This window comes from Penicillium chermesinum (genome assembly GCF_028974085.1).
Source record: "Penicillium chermesinum strain IBT 19713 chromosome Unknown utg000006l:1.0-2335141.0:1.0-2336784.0, whole genome shotgun sequence".
Lineage (NCBI taxonomy): Eukaryota > Fungi > Ascomycota > Eurotiomycetes > Eurotiales > Aspergillaceae > Penicillium > Penicillium chermesinum.
In genome coordinates this window covers 1647157-1674805 of record NW_026695316.1, presented here as the reverse complement: position 1 = coordinate 1674805, position 27649 = coordinate 1647157, and the positions used below count along the sequence as shown (strand labels likewise).

Below are 27649 nucleotides of genomic sequence, written 5' to 3'. Positions count from 1 at the left end.
GCAATCGGTCGGCCAGGAGTTGCTATGAAGGTAATTGCTCTTATATCTCATTGAGAAAGATGTTTTCAGCTTCGAAGTGAAGTATATTGTCCGTTTCAATTATGGCTATCACGTTCTCTTTTTCTCCTCCCCGAACATCTATGAGCTGTCGCTGCTCTGGCGAATACTAAGTGATTTTGACACTAGAGCCGGGTGTTAACTATATACGGCGCTAGGTGATGCGGTGTAAGGCCGGGCACAAGCTTAGGGCTTGTCATACTCGCTTAGAGACCCCTTTGCAATAACATGTCCCACAGGCCAGAGAATGAGTATACAATCATGATTCAGGGCTATAAAAAAGTTGAAGATTGGACGAGGTAGTATGATCGTTTAGCGGGTCAGGGAGAAAATGGGTGCTCATATCACGCCAAAGTCATAGCAGTGCTTATAGGCGCAACATACCACTCCCAGTCATTGCATGGCATCTGGGGAGCCTTAAGCAGAGATTGGTCACGCGCCTGCCAGACTTGGACAATGACAGCTCGTGTTCTAGTGATGTTTGAAGTAGCCGAGTGGGTCATCATGTCCAGCGCTCTAAGTACAATCGACCGGCCTGACCCCGAGTCGGAGGGAACCACATCATTTCCTGGATCTAATTCAACTGCAGCCACAAAGACCGGCCATGTCACACTGGCCAAAGCCCCTTGCTCTAGCAGACGAGAAACGATCTGTAGAATCTTACGCACGTACTCCACCACCAAAGGTGTTGTAGGGCTAGCTTCGAAGAGTGCGCAGTGCAAATAGATGACAGCTGCAAGTCGCTTTGCCTCTGCCGCAGATAGAAGTGTTTCGTCATCCTCATCGCCGTCGATTTCTTGCACGAGGTTATCCAAGCGATGTTCCAGTAAGGCTGCACGGCTGGCGAATGATTCGCGGGCAGCGTTGGAATCGAGGAGTCTTCTCACACGGCTCATCTCGGTGATGCTAGCAAGAATAGAGACGAGTTCTGGACTGCAACCCATCCAAAGATCAATACGCTGATCGGTAGCCTGCCAATAATCACTACCGAACAAGACCTCCTCACCGCAAGCTGTTCTGCCCATAACATCTTGAAAAGCAAAGAAGTGTTCTGCAAAGTCAGACACGGGATCCAGAGCTTCGACTGGCTTTGAAAGAACCAGAGCGTTCTGTCTTCGAATCCGAATGAGGTCCTTGGCTCCCTTGAGATGTGTAGTCCAATTATGGTCACATTTATCTGCAATCTCGTAGAGACACAGCATCATAATGACTATCAGTATTTCGGGATCGGCGGAGCATGTCGATACCCCTTCAGAAGATAAACGTGCACGGAGGTCTCTCAAGGTCTCTGACTTTAGACGAAGTGCTAGAGCAGCATAAGATGAGCTGCCTCGAGATAAATGACAAGCGCCTAACGCTTGAATGGCCTTAAATAAGATCGGCGAGGCGGATATGCTGAATGGGAGAATGAGCGAGGAGAAAGGAGAAATTCCTTTTGAGCTGGCTGTTGTGCGTGGGCATAGCTGGTGTATATAGTATTCGAACAACTCTGCATGTCCAAGGTGTGACATCTGAGGGAATAGCAACGGCGATGGCGAAACCCCACTGTAGATAAAATTGGGACGAGCAAGCTCGAAGTGGTCGTTGAGTGCAATATCGACCATCTCGGGGGTGGCAAATGTGCCTATGCCACTGTTTATAAACCCCCATGCCTGTACTACAGGAAATGACATCCACTGCTGAAGATCATCTGCAGAAGAAGCAGAAGAAGCAGGCGAACCAAGGAGAGAGCCCTGGGACTTCTTCTCACCCAGGCGCGTCTTGTTCCAGACTCCCGCGCGCCCAAATGCTAAGCCTCGGCTAGCAAACTCAGATTTCCACTTGAGGACGATATTAGTCGAGCAGGGCAGCCCTTTCTCGCGACACCGCGTACATCGAGGCTTTTCAGTATCACACCTCACCCGGCTGTTTCGACATTCCTGCAGCCATCGCGAGATCGGGTCTTTACCGGCCCCGAACGGTCGGCTGCTTTTCTCCGTGGCATTCAATATGCTGCGATCCCATCGACCTCTTCCGATAGCGTTTCAAGGACCCATGAGCGGCAAGCTAGCTGTACGGTCGAGCACACAGCTATGCTTCCTGACAGAATGCCATAGGATGTAAATGGAAGATTTCAAATTATGTTCACATAAATGAAGATGGAAGAGTTCCAAATAAAACGAGAAGGAGAACGAGAACCAGGGTTTCCGGAGCCAAACCCACTTGACCGCCCGCCGAGTCTTTGCCACAGCAGCAACTAAATGCCAGTGGTCACGGGGAGACCACCTCCTACACTCCGTATTAGAAATGAATGTGGCAGGGGTGAGTTTGACATAGAAACGTCAAAAAGGAAAAGAAAAAGAGAAGTTTGGGATGGTCTTGCCAATCAGGTTTTATGCAATTTTGCTTGTCCCAAAAGCCTGGTTTCGTATAAAGTCTTGGTGGCGAGGGGAGAGTATTCAGGGATTTCAGGTTCTATGAAGCCAAATTTATAGTTTAATTACTAGTGGGGCACGTTTTTCAGAATCGACGCCTAGATAGTACCATGCGATATTCTGATTCGAACGGGATTGCGGGTTCTTGTGCTTGTTTCATTGCTTCATATTAGACATTCACAGATATTTATGACCTGGACAGCTCATTCTCTTCTAACTGAAAGATTTCGTCAGAGACAGGCTCGTTGCGCTGGTATAAAGAGTGCGCCAGGGCTTGTTCCTCGTCACCTAATCTGTCAAATCCTTCTCTAGCAAAGTCAGCCTTATCATAAGGCACATCACAGTTAACAGATCGTAGCTGGGGATAGTAGCGTCGATACGAGAACCACGCAACTGCCAAGCCTAGAGTCGCGCCGCAAGTGACATCCCAAACATCATGCCGATAATCATCTAAGCGAGAGATGGCGACCAATGATGCGCACATCAGGGGGCAAAATGCCAAGAGACATCTTCCGAGATCAGTCCGAGGTCTGAAAACATGCATTTGACCACAAAGGAAGCTGGAACGGTGGGAAGTTAGCATATACGACACTAAACAGCCCTCGGAGGCGACTCACAAGCATAAGTACCCCATTCCGCCGAAAGAAAAGCTGCTATGTCCACTGGGAAAGCTACGCCAGCCTTCCTGTAGGATATGTAGTCTAGTCTCCGTGCAGACAGTCCATGAAACCAATTGATCATTAGGTGTGCCGCGGGCAGGCTTGCACCGCGACAGCAAATCGGGGCGCGGTCGGCCTACGGCGTTTTTGATGATATCCGTCACAAAGGTTGTGAGCATTAGAGAAACCAGAAGCCCGAGCACTGTCACTTGAGTCTTCTGCACACCCGGGTGCATAGCCGCGGACCACGCAAGTATGATGAGAAAGGGAATGACGCCGGAGAGTATGATGGACCATAACACAGGGACGCGCTCATGAGTCGCAAATGGATACTGGATGGATTTATTATCGAGGGAAAACATGCGGTGGAAAGGGTCAACGAATAATTGGATCTAAATATGTAGCGCATCTGATTAGCAAGGGTGCGCAGGATTTCATGGCAACTCTCCGTACCAACGTCCATCCTGCGACCAGAAACCCCAATGCGATATAGTCCGCAGCATAAGTGCGCTGGGAAAAGCGAGCAAGAGCACCCGCGATTCCCGAGCGATGAAGAAGCGGAGTCGAGTCTCCTAGACTGCGAGGCATCCTCAAGTTTGCTCCAGGACAAGTCAAGCTTGAAGCGGCGGACGCCTTGAGGAACCCGGGGCGGAACAGAATGCACAGACCCACTCTGCACCTCCAACAACACCAGCTTCCCACTTCTGTGCTCGCTCGTCCACCGTCTGCTCTTGAACACATTCCCGCGCTCTTCGTAATGGAGGATTCCGGCCAACAACGCGCAGTCCCAGTGGCCTTTGCGCCGCCTCCGCCCTTGTGGAAGCACTTCACGACCGAGAATCTTGAGAAATTCGATAAGATCAAGGCCGAAGCAGCCAAAGACCAGAATGGGCAGCCAATTCACAACAAAAAATGGACACCAGCGGAGCTGCGAGGACTTGAGGTTCCAGCAGAACTGCGTTTCCTGATACCGCCTGAACCCCCCTACAAGCGAATATTCGGTTTTTGGTGAAATACAACCCGTAGGTCCTTGCCCGCATTTTGTTGCACAATCACATACTGACCAGCCCGCATAGCTTTCAACCACCCTTCCGTCACTCAAGGACCAAGGAATCAACCAACTATACCCTGATCCCACCCCAGACAGTGCCGATGGCTCCTCACAACCGTCGCAGCCCCTCAACCATGCATATTACCTGCTCAAGATCAGCAAATCGCTCCTGCTGAACTTCCTCGAATTTGTCGGGATCCTCTCAGTATCGCCAGAACAATACGAATCGAAAGTGGAAGACATGCGCAACTTGTTCATCAATGCGCACCACCTTCTCAACCTCTATCGGCCTCACCAGTCCCGCGAAAGCTTAATCACGATGATGGAACAGCAATTGGAAAAGACCAAAGAAGAGATCAAAGAAATGGACAAGTTGAAGGGAGACATCGAGGGGATGCTGAGTGAGCTTGTGGCGGAGGGAGGCCAGGCCAAATTGGCTGAACAATCCAAGGAGGCCTCCGCCGACCCAGCAGCGGACGCTCAAGCAGCCCGAATTAAGGACTCGCGGCTGCTCTGGGATCTGCTGGACGCAGAAGTATAAGGGGAAAGTACGATCGAGTTTGAACTTCACATACTACCTCGCTGGCCGAGGCAATACCCGAAGAACTCTATGTTTAGGTCTCTATGCCGTGCAGAGCCCACCAGGTAGCCGAGACTAGAATCATTCACCTAGAAACCTACCTATGGGATGGCTGGGAGACGCTACTATTAGCAAGCGGCGAGCGTCATCGCTGCTTGAACGGTCACTGTTCCGCACAATTTAGCGTCATGCGGGCCTCCAACACGGTGGCATTATCTACCACGCAGTATCGGCTAGCCAAAATGCCATGAACTGGGCGAGGATGTGTTCTGCTGCAATCAAGTTGGTTGCCTTCGCGCCAAGAGACGGAGTAAACCTCCTTGGGATAGAAATCGGAGACCTTTTTGAGCTCCATGTTTCGTACTCCACAAAAATTTCTCGCTGTTAATGAAATCGGAAATCTTCATACTCAAACTTGAAAAACCCTGTCTCGGACAGGCGAGGTTATTCCAAAGCAGACTAAAGCCAACCCCAGGCGCATTGATCCTCAACGGTCGTTTTTCTTTCCTAATTTACTGCCGGTCCGTCTATCATCCCGATCCCGTGATCCACCATATAAAAACCTCAAAATTTGCTATTTTCACCTTTCCCCCTTGTAGATCTCTGCTAAGTCATTGGAGCCAGATTTCGAGCTAGCTGTAAGTGAACCTGTTTCTTGTCTTGTTTTGTCTCTATCTACCAGGATGATCGATGCTTTTTTATTGTTTCAACCCCATATGAACGCACTATGTGCTCATTGATTCCACTTTGCATCTCTTACCTCAACTCTGAAAATTGCTGCTTCCAAAACCTGGGACCCGGGCTTTGCAGCTATGATAGGCTATTTTTGCGTTTTTGTGTCATTCTTGTTTCTGCGGTATCATGGACTGACCTCGTTGCAAAAGAACTAATAGGACACTACCCGGGCCACCACAGCCACTTGCGATAGAAGCTATTTAGCTAGATTGAACGAAGCATTTTATTTTCAAAAAGATATTCGATCCTTTCTATTCCTCCCGTATCGTCGTAAAGGGTACTGGTTTCGAACAAAGGTCCCCTGCGATATTTTCAAAATGAAAAAGCCATTGCATCGTAATTCGTGGTAGTTCTATAAGTCTATTATATACCGGGGACACCTCCATTGTGTCCCATTTGAGGAATATCCGCACAGACAAAGCACCCGTCCTCTGCAAAGTGAAATATGAATAAGCTACTCCGTAAAGGGATTAGAATTTTTAGCCTCCGTCGGGGATACTAGCGCGACATCAAGGTCGCGCTCTGCTCGCTCCAAGCCTTGTCAATGGAGCATTCGGCCAACCGCTTCAGCTCAGAGACAAATTCTCCTACCATTTTGAGCTGCTCCATCTCGTTCTCGGGCAATTTTCGCTCGAAGATACGCTGGATCATCTGTGTCGCTAGCCGCAGCCGGTCCAAGTCATCGCGCGAGCGTGGGTCGAGGGGGTTTGAAAGAATACTGCAGAATATAGCAAGTAGGGCAGACATTGGGTAGAAGACAAGGGTCCTGGACGGGTTCATGTTAGGATTGAGGGGGGCTACAACGCACCATGCGGGACTTAGGATAGTTCAAGACATACCAGAAAACACCGTCAACAAGTACGTGCTCCGCCGCCTCCAAATAGCAAAGGGTAGATCGGCTGGCTTCAACTGATAGGGCGAGACTCGAGTTCACCCCGTCCATCATGCCGTGGTTTCCCTGTCCCCAGGCCTTGCAGCGACTGCTCGCCGAGTGGATGAGGGACATGCAAAGGTAGTAATTGAGGCGCAACATGACCGAATGCATGCTCACGTTCGGATCTACGGCCTCGGGTGTAAAAGACATCGTAGGGCGGTATGGTGAAGGGACTGACAACCGCCATGCTTCTAACTCGTCATCTAGCTCGCGGATCGATTTCAGGAGATCGGCATCTGATTTTTGCAGGGCGCTTATCGAGTAAAGCGCGCTGTGGGTTCGGGATTTGATGATGCTGAGACGCAGGTCGAAGGGGAATACCGGCTGTGAAAAGGATATTCTTTCATCTTCAGGGGTATCGTAAGCTGCCTCCAGGTACCCTGCCGGGAGGGTCAGATCACAGTTTTCGTCGGCGATGGTGGGTGGCTGGCCGGTTCGGAGGGCAATGTCTTTGTCCATTGTATAGCAGACCCAGAAAAGGTTTCGCAATTGTTGTCGCTTCTTCTTTCCTCGATCAGATGGAAGGTATGTCCGGCTATGAAGTAAATTGCCTCCAAGCATAAAAACGAGACGCGCAGCAAGCGCACCGAAGTAGTTGCAGGCCCGCATGTTACCCGAAGATATCTCGTATAGAGTCATCAGACTCACTGCTTGCGCGCCTTCTAAACTAGCCGGCTCCTGCATAACCTGGGAAAGAAGAAACTGGGATTTCACAGCAAGAGACTCATGGTCGACATATGAAAAAGGACTGTCGAGAGTTTTATTTTTGACCGGGGGAAGACGGGCAACGAACGCTAGAAAGGCGATCACACATGCTCTGCTACTGGCCTGTCCGAACTGAAAGCTGGACTGTGGTTGCTGGTAGACCTCTTGGATGGTTTCAGCAAATAGATCGGCGTCCACCAATGGGAAAACCCGGCGCATGACGGGTGAGTTTCTGTAGGCGTTGAAGTATAGCATGACACTTCGCTGGTCAGGCAAAGAAAACAAGTCCTGGCTGCGTAGATCCATGAGAATGCTGTTAGAAATCTGCCCTCGTTCCTTTTCCCATGGTGCTCGGGCCGGACTCAGTTTATCACTTGAGATGGTCTGTCCCGTGCGAGCTTGAATCCATTGCTGACCCTCTGGGAGAAGAAATGGAATGCCTGTCATTAGGCTCATAACTCCTAGTTCGCGACCAGCAAAATGCACACCAACCGTTGAGGAAATAATCGGTTGACTGATGCTGGTGTTGCTACTCGTGGGTGAGTTGCTTGCATTGGTGGCAAGATCTGATAGAGGCGGGACTTCCATTGCGCCCTCTTTCGGCGACGTGAGCCGAGAGCCAAACAAGATCATCCAGAATGAGACATACCGGATGTAGGATCTCGCATTAGATTCTCCGCTAACAGCTGCTCGATCCGACTGATCCGTTCGGCCAGCCGCGAGGCTTTGGGGCGGCTATAGAGTCCACGAGTGGCATTTAGCGCGTGAAGAATAGGGACATGCCGAGAGACTCCTCCGTCGTACCTGCTTTCCTCTTCATCGGGCTTCCTTTTACGTTGCACTACCCGATCGAAAGTGCAAGGCAGATTGTGGTGGCTACACCAGTTGCACTGTGGCTCAGCTGCGTCACATTTGATCTGGAGCGCATCAGCAAGGGACGTGACGGCTCCGGGGGGGCGCTTGAGAGGTCTATTACCTTGCGTTTATAGCAAGAATCACACGCCCGCGCAGTGCGTTTCCGGGGCTCCTCTGATGGGTTCATTGGGGTCTTGCACGATCTAGATGCTCGATTAAGTGAATCGGAATCCCGGGAGAAAGAACAAAGCGCTGAGTCAGCGGATGCTGCCCACTTGAAATTTGCAAGGCCATCGAGGAAGTTTTGCGTTGAAGGTTTGTCAATGCATGGACAAGAAAGAAAGAGAGGAAGAGTTGGATGGCAATGGAGAAATTAAGCTAGATGACGCCATAGCGGAAGGGAATAAAGAGGTCGCTAAGTATGCTAAACTAAAGTAAACGGGCATCGCCCACACAATGTATATGGCCCCACTTCGCCATAGTCCGCAAGAGAGAGCACGCCACTCGAAAGGTTCCAGTTGAAGATACCGATTTGCCCTGGGAGGATCCCCGTCCGGGTCCCCTGCGACTAGCCGGGGCTCCCAGCCCTCTGGAAATAGGGCTGAAGGGGCGGTGCTAACATATCACATCACGGTACAAATGCAGCAGTCGCAGTCTTCATCACCGCAGTCACATCCAAAGCAGGGCTTTGAGACGGGCTTGAGAGGCTTTGTGACCGAGCTGGCCGAGCTCGAAGGGAGGGTGAAATTGGCCGGGGAGGAATTGGCGGCGATCATGGCTTGCTGCTGAGTCGATACGCTCGAGATCCGACCTACTCCACTGCACGTCAGATCCAGATATCTCCTATCTCCTCGGAGATCTTCTCGCAAATCAATGTAGGTCTCACCTCGAGATGAAGAAGGCCAGGGCTAGGATGCCTTATTTCTGAGGATGAAGGGGAATTTGCGAAAATTGCAATCCGACGCCCTCTTTGAAGTGAAATGTTCCATTTTGTGGAGAACCGTAGGCAGCCATTTATCTCGACCGGAGACCAATCATTCTTGCTCTTTCCTCTTCAATACCGGCTACGCTAAGCCCTGTGGCCCACTGCATACATCAAGGGCGTTTTTCTTTGGCCCAGCCGGGACAACTTCCCTCATAAAATCAGGTTTCACAAGGTTCTCTTGGTTTCCCGGGCGCGGAGAGATGGGCGATGCGCTCCGTGATGTAGAGCTGTCGGCAAAAACAGGAAGCAAATAGAACAATTTCAGCGACCGAGTATTCCAGAGGCAAAGAGTGGGGGGGGGGAAGTGTGCCAACTGAGGATCTCAAAGTCGCTTCCGGTCGGGGTCCCTACAGATTGAGCATTGCCTGCCCTTCGACATATTGCCGAGCTTCCGAGCTTTCAAGCTTTCGAGTCACAGATCCGTTCTCGGATCAAATACTCAAAGCACGGTATTTGTGTCCAGTGTAATGTCGGTGTGGTCAGCCTCGGTCCAGATTCCATGAATCAAGGTATAACACACTGGGGTGGGGGCCCCATACAGGCTGACCTGGGCCCACCTGGGTTCCCGGTATAATATGCAACATACGTATCCAATTCATAATAATTTGAATGGAGACGAGAGAGGCAAAGGCGACGCGGATCTATATCAATATGAACACTTGAGATCGGAGCCCTCAGAACTACCAGTGCACCTAATGATCACTTTCGGCATGCTGACAGCAATTCTCTCGATAACCACTGTCGAAACCTCGATCTCATACCCGGAGTACGAACTAGCCAATGCCTTTCCCGACCGTTCTCGAGCTCATTGAGCACTCCGTTCAAGTAGAAATCAAAGAAAGGGTTTCAAATATGTTTATCAAGAGAACGACTACGGCTATTCATATGGGGCCTCTTTGCTTGGCATGCTTTGTTTACCCGCTCGGGGCTGTTTGACTGCCACATTGCCAGCAGTCGTTCTATAGGGTACGTCGGAATTTCAATATTGGATAAAATGGCGCTCTCTAGGTGGGAGGTCTGAAAGCAGTTCGCCGATAATCGTTTTTCTCGAAGAACCTTTCGATAGCGGCCCCTCGTCTCGTCAATCAGCCACAGGAGATATACAGAGAAAGGTTAAAATCAGCTACGAAACTGACAATGGTAGGGAGACAATGCGGCAGGCCTTTGTGCAATGCTAAAAGGGAGAAGTGGTCAACACACTGTATTGCCTCCTCGGGTTGAGGATAAGAAGGAGAGTAGTGTTATGCTATGTACAATACGCAGTGGCTTGGCTTTATTCTTTGAAGGTTGGCTGGTTTTCAAAGAGAATAAGTAACGAAAATTTGTTCGAACTGCGAGGAATGTGACAGCTTTAGAATATTACGGGACAAATTCCCAGATATAGTTAGTACTAGTACTGTGACAAACAGTCCCCCACACTATGGAATCGATCATCTAATCCTAATAATCTCATTTTACTCTAACAACCATTCTTGGTTAGCCGCAATCTCGCACAAGGATGAAACTTAATATGCGACAGCACGCATACAGGTGTCATGTATTCTTTTCTTTTGCTATTTCCGTGGCCGGGCTTTCATAGAGTCGTTTCGAGTTGGGTTTCATGCCAAAGAAACTCGTCTTGAAATAATTCTTCAGACGAAGACAATGAACTCGGAATCGAAGCACACCTAAGCTTTTCCTATTATATAAGAGAGCACCCTGATCGTAAGGATTCCTCTATTTTCCAGATACTAAGAGACAGCGAAGCGAAGATCAACTACAGCAAAAGCAGTCTGGAATTTGTACCAATACCCCACCTCCTGATCGATATAGAAGCACAGTTTACCAGCAACCGAGGTTTCAAGTTTACGGGCGAAGCACCAGTGTTCATGATAGACAAAGCTAATTCTCAGTGAAAGCCCTAACACAAATCATAGACAGACTACTGGGTTATCGACAACATGGCGCAAACCCTCCCATACTTGGTGTGGGCAAATGCGGTGGAGCTTGCCATGACAGATGAGAATGTCCTCCACATGATTGTACTTGCGGAGCGAACGGGGGCGTTTGGAAGGGACGCAAGGCTGCATATTCGGGCTGCCATGACACAAGCAATGCAAGCCCAATTCAGCAGCGTGTACGCGCATTTCCCGAACGTCGTCGCAGTTAGGACCATGGCAGTCGTTCAAAATGCCCCTATCAGACCTATGTCTGCGGTAGACCCGTATTTCAATCACGGCACAGCAAATTGTCTGGACTGTTTTCGCTTTCTTGAATCATATGGGATTATAAGTGTAACAGGCTTTTACGATCGAGCAGGCAGTTATTTTCGGCAGGCGAATATCAACGGAAATGTTGCTCTTCAAGACTACATGATCAGACAGTTCCCTCTATCGGCATTGTTTACTGATATCGGCATGGATCAAGATGGTGTGTATTTGCAAGCAACCCCTTCCGTTCCCAGCTCTGAGGCGCAATATTTACTGATATGGAAATCGAAGGGATGCATTATATACTCGGGACCGTTGCAGATAACCGACAGCTCGTTGAGGCTTTTGTTCGACGAGGTGAAACTTTTATCGGTCGGGTTAATAACTGGAGCAATCTAATCACGAACCGCCAATTGCTGAGGATGGCTCCGTGGATCGGTCTGAATATGGCAAGGAGGCTGAATGGTGAGTCAATGACGTTCCCAGCTCGAGAAAGTGCTAGGATGGCTTTTGCTTGTGCAAGTGTTACTCTGAACTAACCTATCAATTAGCGCGAGGGGTACATCTTGTCCATGCCCATGAAGTTGTGTCCCGGGGTGGAAGCCGGGATTCGTGGATATGGCATGAGCTTATCATAACCCGCAATCCGCAACGAATCGCTTTATTTAAACTGATGCATGAGGATGTCGCAGTACCGGCCGGACTAGGCGTGAATCAAACCAGTGAAGCTGGCTGGGATGGGGGCACATGGCATCCATGGGCAACAGCTATCAAATTTGGAGACCGGCCTGCTGCCCTGTGGTTTTCGCGTCATGCCAACCCTTTGGTATTGTCTGATTCGACACATATAATCCGCGGTGCTGTAGCCGCGACTGCTCCTGCGCCCACAATCTACACCCCGGCTCCGAACACGAAGTTTATCGGGTATGCAGCAACGCTGAGCATAACGGCTGACAATCTTCATTTTCTCCGTCAGTGGGTGCGAGCAGCGAGTCAGCCTCTCACCTTGCGATTTTTCCGAATGACCGATCTAGTAAAGGCCAGATTGGCATATCGAATCACTGATATGCTAGAGCAGATTATACTGAATATGTCGAGACAGCGCTCGGCCATAAGCGCAGACGCAACTTTGACGCCGAGAACCAAGGCCCGACGGCGCAAAATGATCGCAGACATTGCTGTTGGCATGCTGATAGAAATCATAGGGAACCTTCTGCGTATTGAGGCAGATGGCGTTGTAAACAATATCTCCAACTTCCGCGAGTATCGTGAATGGCTTGACTCTCTCAAGAGGTCTGGCATACCAGAGATAACCACTATATTGAGGGTGTTGGAACAGCCTAGAATCGAGACACGCTCTGGTAGGTACTGAGCTTCAAGTTTATCATCTCTGGGATTTGGAAATTTGGTCTTACCCCGTGGTTCTGATCTTCGTGGTATACTGTTTGATGCGCCGCTATTTCCATGGATAATCTACTACTTAGTGGTATAAGGCCAGCTATACTCGGGGTCTTAGTATGTGTTTAGAATTGAATTTTTCTTCTTATTTCCCGGTACCGATTATCCTAGCTAATGAGTAGAGTGAAGATTCCCCTTGAGATCCTTCTAGAACGAAAACCGAGAGAACAATACTATTTCATTATTCGTTCAAGATTTATACTAGGAATTGCATTATTGCCTTCATGAGGATAAACTTTCACTACGGAGAAACCTTGGAAGGGCCAGTGAGCATATAGAATTGCGTGTTCACGATCACGATATGCCTCCAGAAAGTCAAATATGCTTGGGAAGTAAACAAACAAATCGTAACCGAAATCCATTCCCTAGACTCCTCAACCACTTCTTATCCAGACAGGCTAGTTCTGAGTCCTTTATGGCCACGAAACGTGCCGTGTAAGTCTAACTTGACACAGGAAGACTAAAAGAGCGAAACAGCCCGGCCAAAAGCGCCTAATATTCATCAGAGTCGTAATCGCCATCGACCAGCAATGACCGGTAGCCGCGGGAGGCAAGGTTCGCTTCGAAGCCACCGTCGGACGCAGGGTCGAAATATCCTGTATTTGTGTTAACCACGGCGAAAATGTATGGGGATGGGAGTAGACAAACCTCCACCACCGAAATAGCTGAGAGCCACCGGAAGGAAGATTAGAGCATGAATGGCAGCGAAAATAACGAGCGCCAACCAGACCCGGAAATAGTAGATCTCGAAGATCTTGCTTCGAGTGAATGCGAGTACACAGACACCCAATAGCTTAGTGATGGTTATGCCACTGAACACGCTACCTCCCACGTTGACCATGGCCGCCCACGCGCGGGCATCCTTGCCACGGAACTTGGGCGGAGCTTTCTCCATCAGTATGCGCGATGGGAACATGAATGCCCGCGCGATATGAGCGCAGAACTCGACAGCAATACCGACGCAGATGATCAGGTTGACCAAAGAGACGGCGTTCAAGGAGACACCAGCGATAGCCATTGTTCCGATGATATCGACGACAGTCATTACCACCGTAGTCGTGATGACTGCGCCAGTCGCGATAGAGCCCAGAATGGCTGAAGTCAAAACGAAAATGATAGCGACCGCTGAACCCAAAAGGGTGCCTGTCAATTGCACGATCGACACATATTGATCGAAGAAGATGTAGAACTTGGAGTAGGGGAATATATCGATGTGGTGTTCCTCAGACAGCTGGTCAGAAATACGACGAGCGGCAATGTAGGCTTGGATGAAATCATCTTGGCTTCGCAATGGGGTGTGCATGGTCCGGAAGTGACTAGCGTTGATTGTGTTCCGATTCTCATCGATGACCACGGCAGAACTGTAGGCTGCCTTACCACCGAGAGGGCAAGAAGCGTCAGTGGGTGCATCGATCCATTTTTCGGCATAATGGATGAACTCTGAGCCTATGGGCATCCCAGACAAGGAGATATTCCATGCCGAGTCGCGGTTTTCGAAGCACCCCTTGCCATCTTCTTTGCAGCACTCCTGCTGAGGATTGAGCCAATAAAAGAAATCATCGATCCAGCTAGCAGCTGAGCCGGACAGATAGGAAACGTTCGGTCGTTTAGATTCTTGCTCTAGCACGAATGGCAAGGAAAACTCTTCGCAGGTGGTGAATCGTCCACAGAGCTGCTGCTGGTGCTGACGTTCGGTAATATTGACATCCCGGGTGACAAAATATACGGGAGGTCCAGTGCGGAAGTAAGTGTTAAGATCGTTGAAGTAGGGTATCAAGTATGAATCACTTGGAAGGGCGATTCGCTGATCCAAGCCAAGAGCGACTTCAGGAATCAAGGCCAGTCCCGCGGTGAGAAGACCGAGGAAAGTAATCACAACTACCGCTTTCACGCGCCGATCGAGAATGAAAGGGGCATATATGCGGCGGATAAAAGTCTGCAGGGAGCTTTCCGCCTCTTGATCATCGTATAACTGCTCCTCGGGTAATCCAAAGGAAGTGGCTTTCCGGACAGTGAGGCATGGAAGACAATCGGCCCGAAGACCTTGCACACGTCGCTGGTTCAGAGCAAGCACGGCAACGAACATGGTTGCTTGCAGAATGGCGTTGATAAACACAGCGCCGGCAGCATAGGCAGCAAAGTTCTTCACAGCGGGCATCCCGACAAAGATTCCGAGAGCAAAAGCAACTGTCTCGGTCAGAGCAGACAGGAACACACTTGGGCCGATTCGTCCAAGAGCACGAGCGACTCTTTCCTCGACTTCCTCATCGGGATGACTGAAGTTGACTCGCTCAAACTCATGGACAATCAAGAAGATGTTATCGACACCGACTGCTAGGACTAGGAACGGAATGACCTCTGCTATGATCAGGGTCACTTTCACACCTGCAGCTGAGAACAGACCAACCGAGGCAGAGACAGACATGAGTACAATGACGATTCCAGCAACGCCTAAGGTGAATTTAGACTGCACGAGGGCATTGGCAGGATTCGTCAAGAGTGACTTCAACGTGACAGTAGCCGAGCCCAAAGCCAGGGACGCATAAATGAACATGACCACGTAGCTGATAACCACGATTTTTACATCCGTATTGGTAGACTTGTTGAGCTCTTGCTCCAAGCTGATTTCGGCATTGAAGGAGATACGGAGTCCTCGCTCGACGGCTTCTTCGCGAGCAACGTCGAATACTCGGCGGATACTGTTCTCCCAATCAATGGCACGTTCTTCTCCTTCTGTCCCCTGTTCATAATTGTTCACTACCCATGTGGCAACCAAAGCCCGAGCTTGAAGAGCGTTCTCGGTGGCACTGTCATATCCACCAAGGATAAGCTCTGGTTTCAAGGGTTGTGAAAAGTCTGGAAGACAGCCGGGGTCTCCTGGAGACTCAGTGCAATGGAGAAGTCTGTCTTCCCACGTATCAGGGTCAAGATTGGCGACCGAGCCGCCGAAGTAACCAGTAAGTGACTGGACTACACAAGCATCGCCAGTGGGCTTGAAACAAACATCCTCGAGGTTCAAGCCTCGCTCTAATGAGATGATACGGCGCACCCGAGATTCGATGTCGAACCACCAAACCAATGTCTCGTAATTCAGGACTGGACCGGTGTCGTTCACCAAAAAGGCTTGCTCGGCCCGGTAGAATGGCCCGAAACTTTCATCGAAGAAGGCCTTCTCCTGTGCAGCCGCCGATGATGGACTGACCCACAGACGAACAGGATCCGTCTCCACGGCGAATCTGAGCCATCCTAGACTCAACAGTACCACGACGAGTGTACTGGCCAAGATAGTGAGACCTGGAAGTTGGGCACAGAGCAGACCAATTCGGTAAAAAAGTGCTGATAACAAAGAGTTGGGCTTGTAGATGCCCTGTGGCTGCTCAAGATACCCTCCACGATGAACGACTTCTCCCTCATCCTCATCTTCGCTAGGGGAAGGGTCTTGGAGTAGACGAACTCGTTCAGGTTTGCGGAAACGACGTTCCTTGTAGGTGACATAGCTGGCGAGGCCGATCACCAATAACAAGAAGGCAGAGTAGATGATGATCACGGCGAAGGAAAGACAGGGAAGAAGCCCTACATGGCAGTAATCGTGTGTCGCTACTGCGGGTAACTCCGGGCAGACATCAGGACAGTCGACACAGGAGCAGCGGAAGTTCTTGTCAGGGTCGTTGCAGGCCTTAGGTTTCATGGCCAAGGCATGCATGCCCTGAGGGTCAGGCCCGGTCGGTTCGGTCACATAGTTGATTTGAAATGGGCTTCCCAAAAACTTCTTATCACCCAAGAACTTCAAAAACTGATGATAGTCCGTCGCACCACCACCGATGAAGTCGATCGCTTTCCCACCAGAGGCGCCGTTCTTGACATTCTTGCAGCTATCGTAGAAACCGCTCTGGTATTCCTCAGACCAAAGGTTATCCACCTCAGTGACTCGCTGTTTCCCTGACCCGTTGTCCTCGGTTGCGGTGACATTCACGAACAGCGATTGATCCGGTGAGCAGGTAAAGGTGCAAAAGATATCAAAGAAGTTCTCCTTGCAGGCGGGACAGGACGATATGATGTTTTCGGCTAGCTTCAAGTTGCTCGAGAGAGTATCGATCTATCAAATGACAGCATTTAGTCCTGAGATCAAGAGATGTGACGACTTCTGACAGCGGCGCTCCTTACCTGCTCACTCTCGCAACAGATTGGCCCTTCCTGCCACTTAGGACCACACAGCTTGACCAGCTTCTGGCGCACCGGATCATCAGGCTGTCGCGCTAGTTCGTTATCATAACAAGGAAGCTCGCCGCCAAAGAATGATTGCTTTCCGCACTGTCCTCGAAGCGCACACCGCCCATTTTCATGAATCGTAGGCTGCTCTTGAGCACCTACGAGCGTCGGCTGGAAGGCTAGGGAGCCCATCCCAGCGATTAGAGCCACCCCGAGCGGGCGCATCGTGAGGATTGGATACGATTGGATCGGGAAGCTGTCTGGTTTGCGGCGGATTCGGTTTTGATTGTTGTGGTTGGGGTCGATATGATGACCGCGATCGGCCTACCTCGCCATGCAGCTGCTGATGCGCCCGGATATGATGCCGAGGTCAGCTCAGCGCCAGGTCCAGGAAAGTGGCTGGAATGATATGTATTTGCTTGACACACAGCAGCTTATCGTAAAATTTTTAAGCGTCGTTGAGAGGATGATGGTGGTATGCATGCAAGAGTGGGAGGAGGAAGGAAGGAGTTAGAGGTCCAGAACCATGACGTGCCGGAGAAACGAGAACCGGGCTACCACGCGGCCCCCGCATGACTGCCGCCCCAAAGCTTGGACGGTCCAGGTCGCTCTTTAGGCCTAAACGTCAGGTACACGAATTAATTGCTCATTTCCACTGATGACTTGGCAGCTGGCGTGGCCTGGAGAAATCGGGCCTTTCATGAAGACCTCTATCATGCGCTGGCTCCAATCCCTCGATTCCTAGCCCTGCTACAACCAGTCAGGCAAACCAGCACACTGACCCAGGATTAACGCGTCTATAAAATACTGAATGTAGCTTTTTTTTTCCTTCTCTCGACTGCTATATTCTGTTCTCCACATTCCTGAAGACGAACAGTCAAGCGACAGAGTTGAATCGGATAAGGTATGCAAATTTTAAGGGTCGAAATAATGGAGGCCTACATGGTACTCGGGGTCCAGTAATCAGTACCACTTGGATTACATCTTATCATGCACGAGAAACCCCTTGCCCTTCAGGCTGCACCCCTTGCCCTTCAGGCTGCACCCCTTGCCCTTCAGGCTGCACATGTAGGATTGAACTTAGAGCATCGTGTTTCAAGCTACAGTGGCGACTCGACCAGAGCAGACTAATCCGGTTTGAGATTAGCGGCGGGCATGTCATTGACACTTGAGGTCTTCTGAGCCAGATGGCTTCATCGATTTGAGCCGCACCCAACAAGAATGGAGTCCACCAACGGGCTTCTCTTTATTACTGTGGCAAATCCCGATGAAGTGAAAAACAAAGATACCCAGCGTGCCATTCGAAGGCGAGTAATGCGCGATATTGGCCGATCGCGGCGAAAGCCCAAAAGCCAACCTGCCGTCACCTTCATTGGACAGCCACATCAAATAGACCATAATCAGAAGGATTTCTTATGTCCCGCCTTGGAATCAAGCCCGTTACCTATAGACCTTGATAACAGGGCCCGGCAGTTAGCCCATTTCAGTAAGATCCGCCCTGGCCACGACAAACTGGCGCCATCTCATTGATCCCCATAGTGCAATCGGAGGCCGACTACAGATATCGCCCGTTCAGGGGCATCTGGTTTGAGATGGCCTTAAGAGATGGTAGCGCTTTCAAATTGTCAATGGCCAACGCGGCGATGTTTCTGGATGAAGCCCATCATCCTACAACATTCAAGTACGAACGCAGTGCGGAGGCTCTCGCTTACTACGGCGAAAGTGTGAGGCAAGTGACAAGGCGATTGGCTGACCCAATTGATCGCGCAAGTGAGGGCCTGATGACTGCTGTGCTGGGCCTCATATGCCATGATGTTCGTAGTCTGTGGTTTTTCCTTTCAATGAGCAGCTGGCTAATCGTTTTAGTTATACGTTGGGACCCTAGATCGCTGGGCTTATCATATACAAGGCTTGAAACATATTATCCAGCTCAGAAATGGATTCTGCGGCCTAAATGGTAACCTCCAACTTTTCGCTTCTTGGTTTGATGTGGTGGGATCAGTGGTCAAGGACACTCCGCCTCTGTTGGTCGAAGATTCTTGTTTCCCTGCTACTGACTTGAGGCCAGTACCGAAAACCCCATCATTCTGCAAGATCCTTGAGTACCTGCACACTCAAGTTACTATGTCGAGTGAGTTGTGTCTTGCCCTAGAACAAGTGGCGCTCGTCTGCAACTTCGTCAACTCCCATGCTCTCCGGTCTGGGTTCTGGCGACAAGAGAAAGACCTCAGCCCTTTGACGATGCTGGGGTCTCCCACTCATCTCCTGCTTTCTCTTCCTCGATTCTTGTCATATGACACAAATTCTTTTCCATTTCTTCATGAAGTGGTGCGACTAGCTTTGCTTATTTTACTAGCGGGCTTGAAAAATGCCTATGGATTGGCCGCGCCTGAGATGATTTTTCTGCAAGATAAACTGCTCCATCTCATTAAAGAGAGTAGCATTCAAGGCTACGGTCACCACTACATTCTTCCTGGGCTTCAGAGTTGGGCAATTGCAACAGCATGTTTGCTCCAACCACCAGAGTGTCAAAGGAATACTAGTGTATATACAGGGGAAATCTCTCGCCGGATGCCCGCCAATGGATTTCAGAACGGAGACGCTGTATTGGATAATGCTCGCGAAATCTTATGGATTGAACGGCTAGCTGACCCGTCCTCCATTGAGGACATGATATTTGAAATTGATAGATCTCACATATTGAGGGATGATTAAATGGGCTTAAAAGGCTAGAGCGCTGGTTTACATTGAGCCTCCAGTTATACCACCACTGACGGAGATGATCTGCCCCGTGATCCACCGACTCTTCTCCGACACCAGCAACAGCACTGCATCTGCAATGTCTTCCTGGGTTCCTGCCCGCTCTTCAGCTCTCGTCATTGGAATAAGCGTCTCGTGTATCTTCTCCGCAACCATCTTTGGCAAAGCTTCGGTATCCACAGGACCCGGTGCGACGGTGTTTATCGTGACACCATGGCCACGACCCAATTCCATGGCCAGTGCATACGTGAGAGAGTCCTGCGCAGCTTTGGCAGCGCCATAAACCGCAGAAGGGGACATACCCAACTTTGAGGCAATGGAGCCTATATTGACTATGCGACCGCCACGGGGCATATGGGGAAGAGTAGCCTGGATAGTGAATATGGGCCCATAAACGATGGATTGAAAGATCGTGTCAAGAGCCTCTCGGTCCGACTGGAGAGCGCTCTTTGGCGCACCGCCGGCAGCATTATTTACTTATCAGAAGTCAGCTTAATTACCCTGAATATGGTAACCCGTGAATCTGCTGGCAGACCGGGGACCTGGAACTTACCAAGAATGTCGACATGATCCACGCCAAACGCAGCCAATGTGCCCTGGACAAGCTTTGCCGCACCCTCTTGAGTCGATATGTCTGCCTGAATAACCGTTGCCGCTCCGCCTTGGGCCTGGATCACCTTGGCGACGTTCGTAGCGCGGGGAGCACTTGCGTCTGAAACATGGTTGATGGTCACACGGGCCCCATTGCGCGCAAAGATGAATGCAATAGCGGCCCCTATACCACTTTCACGGCCGGAGCCAGTCACGATGGCGACTTTGCCTGCGAGGGAAAGGGTATCTTGAGCCATGGGAAGAAAAGAAGAGAGGATGATTGAATGAATGAATGTATGGACTTGGAGATGAGACTTAGCCCGCATTTATAGCCCTGGGAGCCACCACACGCTAGCCTGCAAGAATCTACCGGCTCGCGAAAATTCACGCTAAGATGCGAAGCGATCTGTCTCGGCCCATGGGCATCCAAACCACGATATGTAGAGGAGTGGATTCCAACAAGGTTATAGCAACGCTAAACCTCATGTGGAAAACGGTGTTTAGCCGCATGGCGGGGTGGACCCACCTCATTTCTTTGCGACAGTCACTCAGAGCCCGGTAGAGGATGCAAGCACGTAACCAGGTCAATTTGATAGTTATTTCAAAGCTACGCAAGCCTTTAAGAGAGTGGCGGCCTCATAGTAGCGAGTCAAGGATCGCCAATTTTGGATTTTGGGTAATACTTGATCCACCTCAGAATAACCAGCCCGGGCTCGTTCATCGCATCCATCGATTTTTATACATACTATTATCCAACTTTGTGCAGGATTTAGATTCTAAAGCTCTTCTACAATGTTTATCGATTCCCTGGCATGCTAGGGCGGCTCCACAAGGGTTTGACTATGCAATTGCTGCATGTATACAGCAGCAGTTGGGCAGTCTTGTAGCAATCAACCGGGAGGGCCTCGAATAGTTAGCCATCAGCATAATGTGGGTGTGCAGGAGTTGGCGTAGCTCATCTGTATTATGGATAGAAATAGCCATAGGGTAAGGCCAAGGATAAAGATAAAGTCGCTAAAGCAATAGGTAAAGATAATATGCCCTTAAACGGGTGAAGAAAAAGGCCTCTAATCTCAGGCCAGCCGATATGAAGGTATCACGTATCCACCAATTCCTTCCCGAATGCACCCATCTTCGTAATCAGATCCGAGATTAATTCCATCTTACCAGTCATCGTCCTCCTCCTGTTTGGCGTAGGTGTTGCGTGAGCGAGTGGGATCCCGGCGCATTTGCTGGCCGGAGCCCGTGACCCCAACTATGATCCAAGGTTAGTTAGACGTAAATACGCAATCAGAGTCAGGGATATGCCAACCTCGGGCGTTCACACCCTCGCCAGTCCGGAACATGCTCTCCTTCTTGCCGAACTTGCCCTTGCTCTTAGCAGAGAACTCCTGCCACTTGGTCTTGCCAGCTTCCAGTTCGCGGGAGGCTTTCCCCTTACGAGAGGCTTTGGATGGACGGCCCGCAGAGTCCCCAGCGTTCTTCGCATCGTCCCGGGCTTTGGTAGCTAAAGCGGGGTTGATTTCGGCTGGGGCGGTGATGACGTTGCCGGAACTGACAGGCGAGGGAGCGGGCGAAGCAGACGCGGAGCCACCTGGGGTAGAATCAGCCTTACGCTTGCGAGATTCATGGCCAAGGGGCTTAAGATCCTTCAGGGTCACGTTATCCATCGTGTTATAACCCTTAAAAGAAACCAGATACATGGGATTGGCGACAGAGCCGGTGATTGAGGTGATGCGAGCAGGGAAAAAGCCGCCGTTACCGGAGACCCAGCGAGCCAGCACATTGTCGTTGACTGAGTATGATACGCGGGGTTGGGCAGGCTCATCGCGTTGAGCCGCCACCGGGGTTGGCGTGGCGGAGTCGCGTGGAGATGGCGCATTGGGTGGCGCGTGCTTAGCGGAAACAGCCGACTCGGTGGCATTCTTTGCGGCGGCAATGGCGTCTTCACGAGTTTTGATTTCGCTTTGGAGTTCAGGTTTGAAGGCTAGCAATTCGGGGTCGTCCGGGGTGTCCTGCAACATGCGCTCGACCTCTTCAAGCTGTATTTCAAAATTGTTAAGCCCGCATCCAAAGAGCGGCTATAAAAACCAAAAGGAGAGCGAGGAAGGGAGCGTACCTGTTCTTTGAACTCTTTCAGCTCCTTCTCAAGTTCCGCCATGTCGGACATTTTCACAATTGCGCCGAACAGCGAAAGGGCTTGAGACTTTATCTGCACGTTGGGGCTGAATAGCTGACAGTTCTGTGAGTGTTGGACTCCGTTAAACTGCGACGGTTGATGTTGAGATGTTCAGAGATGCAAAGACGCAGGTCAAGTAAGTTCGTTCTACCGAGGCGATAAGAAAGAGTGGTGTAAACTTTCACCGCCTTGGGGCCTTCAATATTTTATTATCGATAAGATCCCGGCGGTGAAGATGAATTGCCAAAGATATCTTTTTTTCGTTCTCACCGCCTTTCAGCCTTAGCTCTTAATTTGGAAGCGAAGGGATCTATGACGTAAGTTAACAAGCGAGGGCCTTACTATTTCGTTACATCATGCATGCTTGAGCAAGCAATATCAAGTTCAGTTGAAACCGACTCCCATCAAAGATAGGGCTCTGGGGGTAGTTGACCATATTGCCATGATGTACATTAGTAATTACCCAGTCTTTCCTACCTCAAGTACCGTTGTGTCAAGCCCGTTAGACTTTCTGAACTCTTCAGATCTAAAGTATGATTGGCTACTGAAAGGATGAAGGCCATTATTTGATTTCACTTAGCAATGCAAGATGATTTTGGAACGATTTTAGGGCTACTAATAAAATACCAGAACCCCTAGACGCTTCAAATGGCGAACAGGAAACGCTCGGCCCCAAATCCAACGTGGAACATTACAGCAAGCTAGTCCCTCGGCCGGTACTGGTAAAGAAACCACAGTAATGATTTTAAAATGTGAAATAACTGAGTGGACATTAGTAGAAGATTTTGAGATTATGGCTACAAGTCAATACAATGCGAATGAAAAAGCAACGAGGTTGACCAGTTCAGTAGGCATTTAGGCTTTAGGTACTTCGTATCCAGCTACTACCAATTCACCTTGTCAAGAATCCCAAAGGCTGCATTTATGTGGACACCATAACCAACGCTATCCCGCTGCTTAGAGGCTCCAACCTTCAGGAAGTCCTGGGACCAATACGACAGCATAGTTTCATGGAAGGCATTATGGTTTGGGCACTGCTCCATAGAGCGTGGTTGAATTGTTTACTGCTATCTGGCTTTGTCTCCTGAAACAAGGCTGAATGACTTCGCCTCTCTTGCCATGGTTTCAATGAATTTAGATCTAGAAGCATTATACTCGGTAGGTTCCTCGGCGACCTCCTCAACGGCTTTTCTAGTAAGCCAGGTAAGCATGCGCATCATTTGGATAGGGCGAGAGCGTGCCTATCGAAGGTCAACCAACGAAGTGATATACCATCCATCGTCAACCAAGATACTATTTGGGTGGAGATCCGTGAGAGTAAATGCAATGCGAAAGGGCCACGGCAGAGGTCCCGTGAGAAGAATTGAAAGCGTCCCTTGTATTGTAGCAATGCGGAAGTCTGATTGATATCGCCCTTAGATTGTTCATTGCGGTTTCTTGCCCAGGTGGTGCCTCAGTCAATTATTGTGCAGCCTCAGAAGCTCCACATTTTAGAACTCGTGAGTCTCCGGGTTGGATAGATACGGAACCCACTGTGCATTTAGTCAAGAAATTTTACCAAGTGCTGCAAACGAGGGTACAGTTGTCATATTAGTTACCAGCGGTATTCAACGGTTCTCAAAACAGCAGGAAGTAGATAACGCATTCTCAGCCTGTCATGTTTCATATATACAGGCCAAAGTAGCAATTTGCCATCTCGGTAGACCATGATACAGTAGTGGAACATTACTGGTAGTTGAGCAGGCTTCCACATTGACTCTCAATAACTAGTCATTCTAATCAACGTCAGCTTCAACAGTACCGGCCGTTCCAGTGTCTTGTGCTTCACAACCTCTAGGCCGTCAGTAGAGTTGTGTTGCAATCAGTGGTCCTAAGAGTAAAGCTAGATACTAAATGCATCCCATCAGAGAGACAGCGTAAAAAGGGTTTGATCTGACTGCCAAGGAATATCTTACATGAAAAGGCCTACACTTAGAGAGGAAATATTGTGCCTGCTAGAATACCATGATTCCTACCCTTAATTAATCTTGTCCTGCGCTACGTTAGACATTTTACCTGTGACAGATTCATCAGTAGAAATGCCATTTGATACGTTTGCACCTCTTGTATCGTTTTGCTGGCTTGTTTGCATGATTTGCCTCGGCTGGCTCCAGGCGCCCATCCCTAGGTATCGGCGGGTATTATTACCGCATCGACTGGGAGTTCCGATAGCGGCGATAAGACCCGCTTCGTGATCAGCAGCGGAGTTAATGAGTACAGTTCATCTGGTGGTCAGGATCAAAAGTCAAGACTGAATTCTAGTACCTCGCACCTTATACAGACATGCCTCCACTGTCAGTACCTCGGAGCCTATGTTGCAGGGTACGTTGAGGAGCTCAAAGAGTGCAGGGAGGATCCGGGGTGAGCGGGCTGGCCGGGGCTTTGCCACGCGGATCAGAAGTAGCAGAATGGGCTGATCATCCTGTCGGATCAAGTGGGGCCGGACCCTGGGGAGAACAGGAATATCAGGCCCAGCCTGAGTCACTCTTGAGCTCGGGATTCGAAATTTTGGCCCCAGTGTCTGCTTCAGGATTAAGGTTCCTCATGGGGACGGATTTAGCGGATAGCTGAAACGAATAGGTTGGTGAGCGAATGGGGCGCAGCATGACAGGGTGCAACGTAGTGAAGCAGCACGATCGAAACGGAGTGAAGCAATAAACCGGATCAGAAAAGGACTTGCAACAGTCCAGGCAGATCAACTTCCATTCCCAACGGTGCAAACTCGCCAAAAAAAAAAACGCCACGGAAGAAGATCGAAGCGGATTTCTAAGCAACTGTCCCCCCCGCATTCCCTGCCGTGATTGGACACCAAGCATTAGGCTCTGGCTCGGGCCAATAGAAAGCCCCGAACCAGTTACAAGTCGCTCTTGCCCACCGCAAAGCGATCGCCTCCTCTTTCATCATCTCCTCCTCCCTCAATCTCCTTCACAATCCGGTCTAGTTGTTGTCGAAGCTGCTCGATCCAGGAAAGCGGGTACTTTGGAGCCTCAGGCCCCCTCCTGCAACCCCTCCAATCGACCGGTCGTCTTTTTTCCCCTGCAACTATTCCTGATATTTGCCCCCGCTCTCAAGAGGCTCTAAGATACCTTTTGTTCCAATCAGGACTCCCCTTTCGTTTCTCTAGGGGGCAGTCCTTCATTCTGGTCTCACCAGAACTTACAATCCCAGCAATATCGATCCCTGCGGGCGAGAGGCCCAGTTGTTAGCCTCGAATCTCTTCGAGCTCTTCTGAACGTCACCAAGCAACCCCTCTCCCGTGTAACGCCACCCAAAACAGACATTCGGGTTTACCGCCAAAATGAGCGACTACAACCATCTATACCAGCAGGGGCTTTACAATCTCTCCCCTGATCAGCAAGATCTTCTCCTCGCCGCTCTTTCCTCCAACAACCCTTCTCACAAGCAATCTTACGAGACACCCGCCAAGCCTGAGCACAGCCCCGGTCATACTTCTTCCAATGGCCAGAGTGCGCCTCCATCTGGTGGATTTGATAATTCTCAATTGAACGGCTTTAGTTTCCCGGATGACGAGAGCCCTTTCCTCGATTTCAATCCCGAGGTCGACTTTGAATTCCCCGATTCAGCCAACTTGATCGGCGACCTCCCGGGCGATCCGTCTCCCGACCATGAGCTGGGTGGGAAGCGTAAATCTATGGACGGGAAGCCGGATATAGATCCTGAAGAGACAGGCAAGAAGCGGAGAGAGAGCGAAGCCAAGAAGCCGGGCCGGAAGCCGCTGACCTCAGAGCCCACTACGGTAGGCACACCGCTCTTCCTAGGGATCATCATTTGACCATGAACAGCCACTGACACCGCGTACAGAAACGCAAGGCACAGAATCGTGCTGCCCAGCGGGCCTTCCGAGAGCGCAAAGAGAAGCACTTGAAGGATTTGGAAACCAAAGTCGAGGAGTTGCAGAGGACTTCTGACTCGACTTCTCAGGAAAACGGGCTACTCCGGGCCCAGGTGGAACGATTGCAGGTGGAGCTGCGTGAATATCGCAAGCGTCTCTCGTGGATGTCAAGTCGCGGAAATGGGCTCTCTGCGATGAGCACTGGCCTGCCGCTCAGTCTCATGGATCTTATGGCCTCCAAAACACCGACTTCTTGTTTGACTTCCCTAAGTTTGGCGACTTGCCCGGCTCGCATATCTTTAATGGTCAAAACAAGGTCGACCAGTCCAAGGCCAAGAACAGCAATGAGACAGTTCGCTCAACGAGCGTTCTGAGCCGTGATAACCTGAATGGTCTCATCGGTGCACCGGCTGTCCCCTCTAGCCACTCTAGTGGCACCCCCCCCTGTCCTTCGGACTTTCGGCAACACCCCTTCATCCACTACTTCATCCAAGGCACCGCACAAGAATTCCAAGTCTACTTCAGCCCATGAAACCACCACTTCGGATTCTCCCTCCTCTTCATCTGATTCTCACCAGAGTCAGCTACTATCCTCTAGTGGAACTTCACCTGAACCCAGCTTGAACTCTCCGCCAGATGGAAAGCAGCACGACGCGTCCTGCGGTGGCTCAATCAACGGTGAGGAATCTTTCTGCGCCAAGCTTGGCATGGCCTGCGGCAACGTCAATAACCCCATCCCAGCCGTTAAAAATAAGCCTGCCAACGAGCCGAGCAACCCCAAACCTCCGGTGGAGGATTCCTTCGGCTTTGACTGGTTGTCCCAACAGAATGGTGGCCAGTTCGACCCGGTCCTCTTCGGCGATTGGCGCGAGCCACAAGATGCAGTTCTGTCTCAAGACTTTGGCTCATTTTTCAATGACGCTTTTCCCTTGCCAGACCTTGGCAGTCCCTCCCACAACCTCTCTGAGGCATCTACTCAGCAGCAGCAACCGAAGAAGCCAAGCCCGCTCGGTCCATTGGATGAGCAGGTTGATGTTGATGAAGAGGTTGTTCCCGGAGAGGACAAGACGCAGATGCTCTCCTGTACAAAAATCTGGTATGTTTTGACGGCTCCCTCATCCTACCTTTACTCGCTTCTAACGCTTTTTCCCGCAGGGACCGCTTGCAATCCATGGAAAAATTCCGCAACGGAGAGATTGACGTTGACAACCTTTGCTCTGAGTTGCGCACCAAGGCTCGCTGCTCTGAGGGCGGTGTCGTGGTAAATCAGGATGATGTCGACGCCATCATGGGCCGCGTGAAATAAAAACGCAAAAAGAACCTCTCACTACTGACTGAGAGGTCTCATGGAATTTCGCATCCTTCCAAGCCCCACAATTCACGACTCACGCTAAAA

At 50.3% G+C, this 27649-nt stretch overlaps 10 protein-coding genes across 10 annotated transcripts; 4 read left to right on the top strand and 6 right to left on the bottom strand.

Moving 5' to 3' along the window:
• Positions 1-401: 401 nt before the first annotated feature.
• N7468_008431 (fungal specific transcription factor domain-containing protein) lies at positions 402-1986 on the bottom strand (the record flags this gene model as incomplete). Its single annotated transcript, XM_058477727.1, has 2 exons — positions 402-1877; positions 1954-1986. 2 exons carry the CDS (start codon positions 1984-1986, stop codon positions 402-404), a joined length of 1509 nt encoding a protein of 502 aa, XP_058328072.1.
• A 672-nt stretch (positions 1987-2658) lies between these two features.
• N7468_008430 (phosphatase PAP2 family protein) lies at positions 2659-3718 on the bottom strand (the record flags this gene model as incomplete). Its single annotated transcript, XM_058477726.1, has 3 exons — positions 2659-3031; positions 3089-3522; positions 3584-3718. The coding sequence occupies 3 exons, from the start codon at positions 3716-3718 to the stop codon at positions 2659-2661; spliced, it is 942 nt and encodes a 313-aa protein (XP_058328071.1).
• Positions 3719-3788: 70 nt separating this feature from the next.
• med7 (mediator complex subunit MED7) lies at positions 3789-4722 on the top strand (the record flags this gene model as incomplete). Its single annotated transcript, XM_058477725.1, has 2 exons — positions 3789-4073; positions 4207-4722. 2 exons carry the CDS (start codon positions 3789-3791, stop codon positions 4720-4722), a joined length of 801 nt encoding a protein of 266 aa, XP_058328070.1.
• Positions 4723-5994: 1272 nt separating this feature from the next.
• N7468_008428 (putative C6 transcription factor) lies at positions 5995-8177 on the bottom strand (the record flags this gene model as incomplete). The annotated part of the gene is made up of 5 exons (XM_058477724.1): positions 5995-6262; positions 6336-7731; positions 7785-7870; positions 7940-8052; positions 8112-8177. 5 exons carry the CDS (start codon positions 8175-8177, stop codon positions 5995-5997), a joined length of 1929 nt encoding a protein of 642 aa, XP_058328069.1.
• A 2738-nt stretch (positions 8178-10915) lies between these two features.
• On the top strand, positions 10916-12536 carry N7468_008427 (uncharacterized protein; the record flags this gene model as incomplete). The annotated part of the gene is made up of 3 exons (XM_058477723.1): positions 10916-11384; positions 11486-11629; positions 11716-12536. 3 exons carry the CDS (start codon positions 10916-10918, stop codon positions 12534-12536), a joined length of 1434 nt encoding a protein of 477 aa, XP_058328068.1.
• Positions 12537-13114: 578 nt separating this feature from the next.
• ncr1 (sphingolipid transporter NCR1) lies at positions 13115-17056 on the bottom strand (the record flags this gene model as incomplete). The annotated part of the gene is made up of 3 exons (XM_058477722.1): positions 13115-13218; positions 13271-16718; positions 16787-17056. The coding sequence occupies 3 exons, from the start codon at positions 17054-17056 to the stop codon at positions 13115-13117; spliced, it is 3822 nt and encodes a 1273-aa protein (XP_058328067.1).
• A 996-nt stretch (positions 17057-18052) lies between these two features.
• On the top strand, positions 18053-18933 carry N7468_008425 (uncharacterized protein; the record flags this gene model as incomplete). The annotated part of the gene is made up of 4 exons (XM_058477721.1): positions 18053-18317; positions 18371-18645; positions 18698-18855; positions 18900-18933. 4 exons carry the CDS (start codon positions 18053-18055, stop codon positions 18931-18933), a joined length of 732 nt encoding a protein of 243 aa, XP_058328066.1.
• A 640-nt stretch (positions 18934-19573) lies between these two features.
• On the bottom strand, positions 19574-20439 carry N7468_008424 (SDR family NAD(P)-dependent oxidoreductase; the record flags this gene model as incomplete). The annotated part of the gene is made up of 2 exons (XM_058477720.1): positions 19574-20067; positions 20145-20439. The coding sequence occupies 2 exons, from the start codon at positions 20437-20439 to the stop codon at positions 19574-19576; spliced, it is 789 nt and encodes a 262-aa protein (XP_058328065.1).
• A 906-nt stretch (positions 20440-21345) lies between these two features.
• Positions 21346-22352, bottom strand: N7468_008423 (tudor domain-containing protein; the record flags this gene model as incomplete). The annotated part of the gene is made up of 3 exons (XM_058477719.1): positions 21346-21437; positions 21495-22224; positions 22302-22352. The coding sequence occupies 3 exons, from the start codon at positions 22350-22352 to the stop codon at positions 21346-21348; spliced, it is 873 nt and encodes a 290-aa protein (XP_058328064.1).
• A 3346-nt stretch (positions 22353-25698) lies between these two features.
• yap1 (putative bZIP transcription factor AP-1/Yap1) lies at positions 25699-27559 on the top strand (the record flags this gene model as incomplete). The annotated part of the gene is made up of 5 exons (XM_058477718.1): positions 25699-26157; positions 26223-26366; positions 26426-26767; positions 26832-27349; positions 27409-27559. The coding sequence occupies 5 exons, from the start codon at positions 25699-25701 to the stop codon at positions 27557-27559; spliced, it is 1614 nt and encodes a 537-aa protein (XP_058328063.1).
• Positions 27560-27649: the final 90 nt, after the last annotated feature.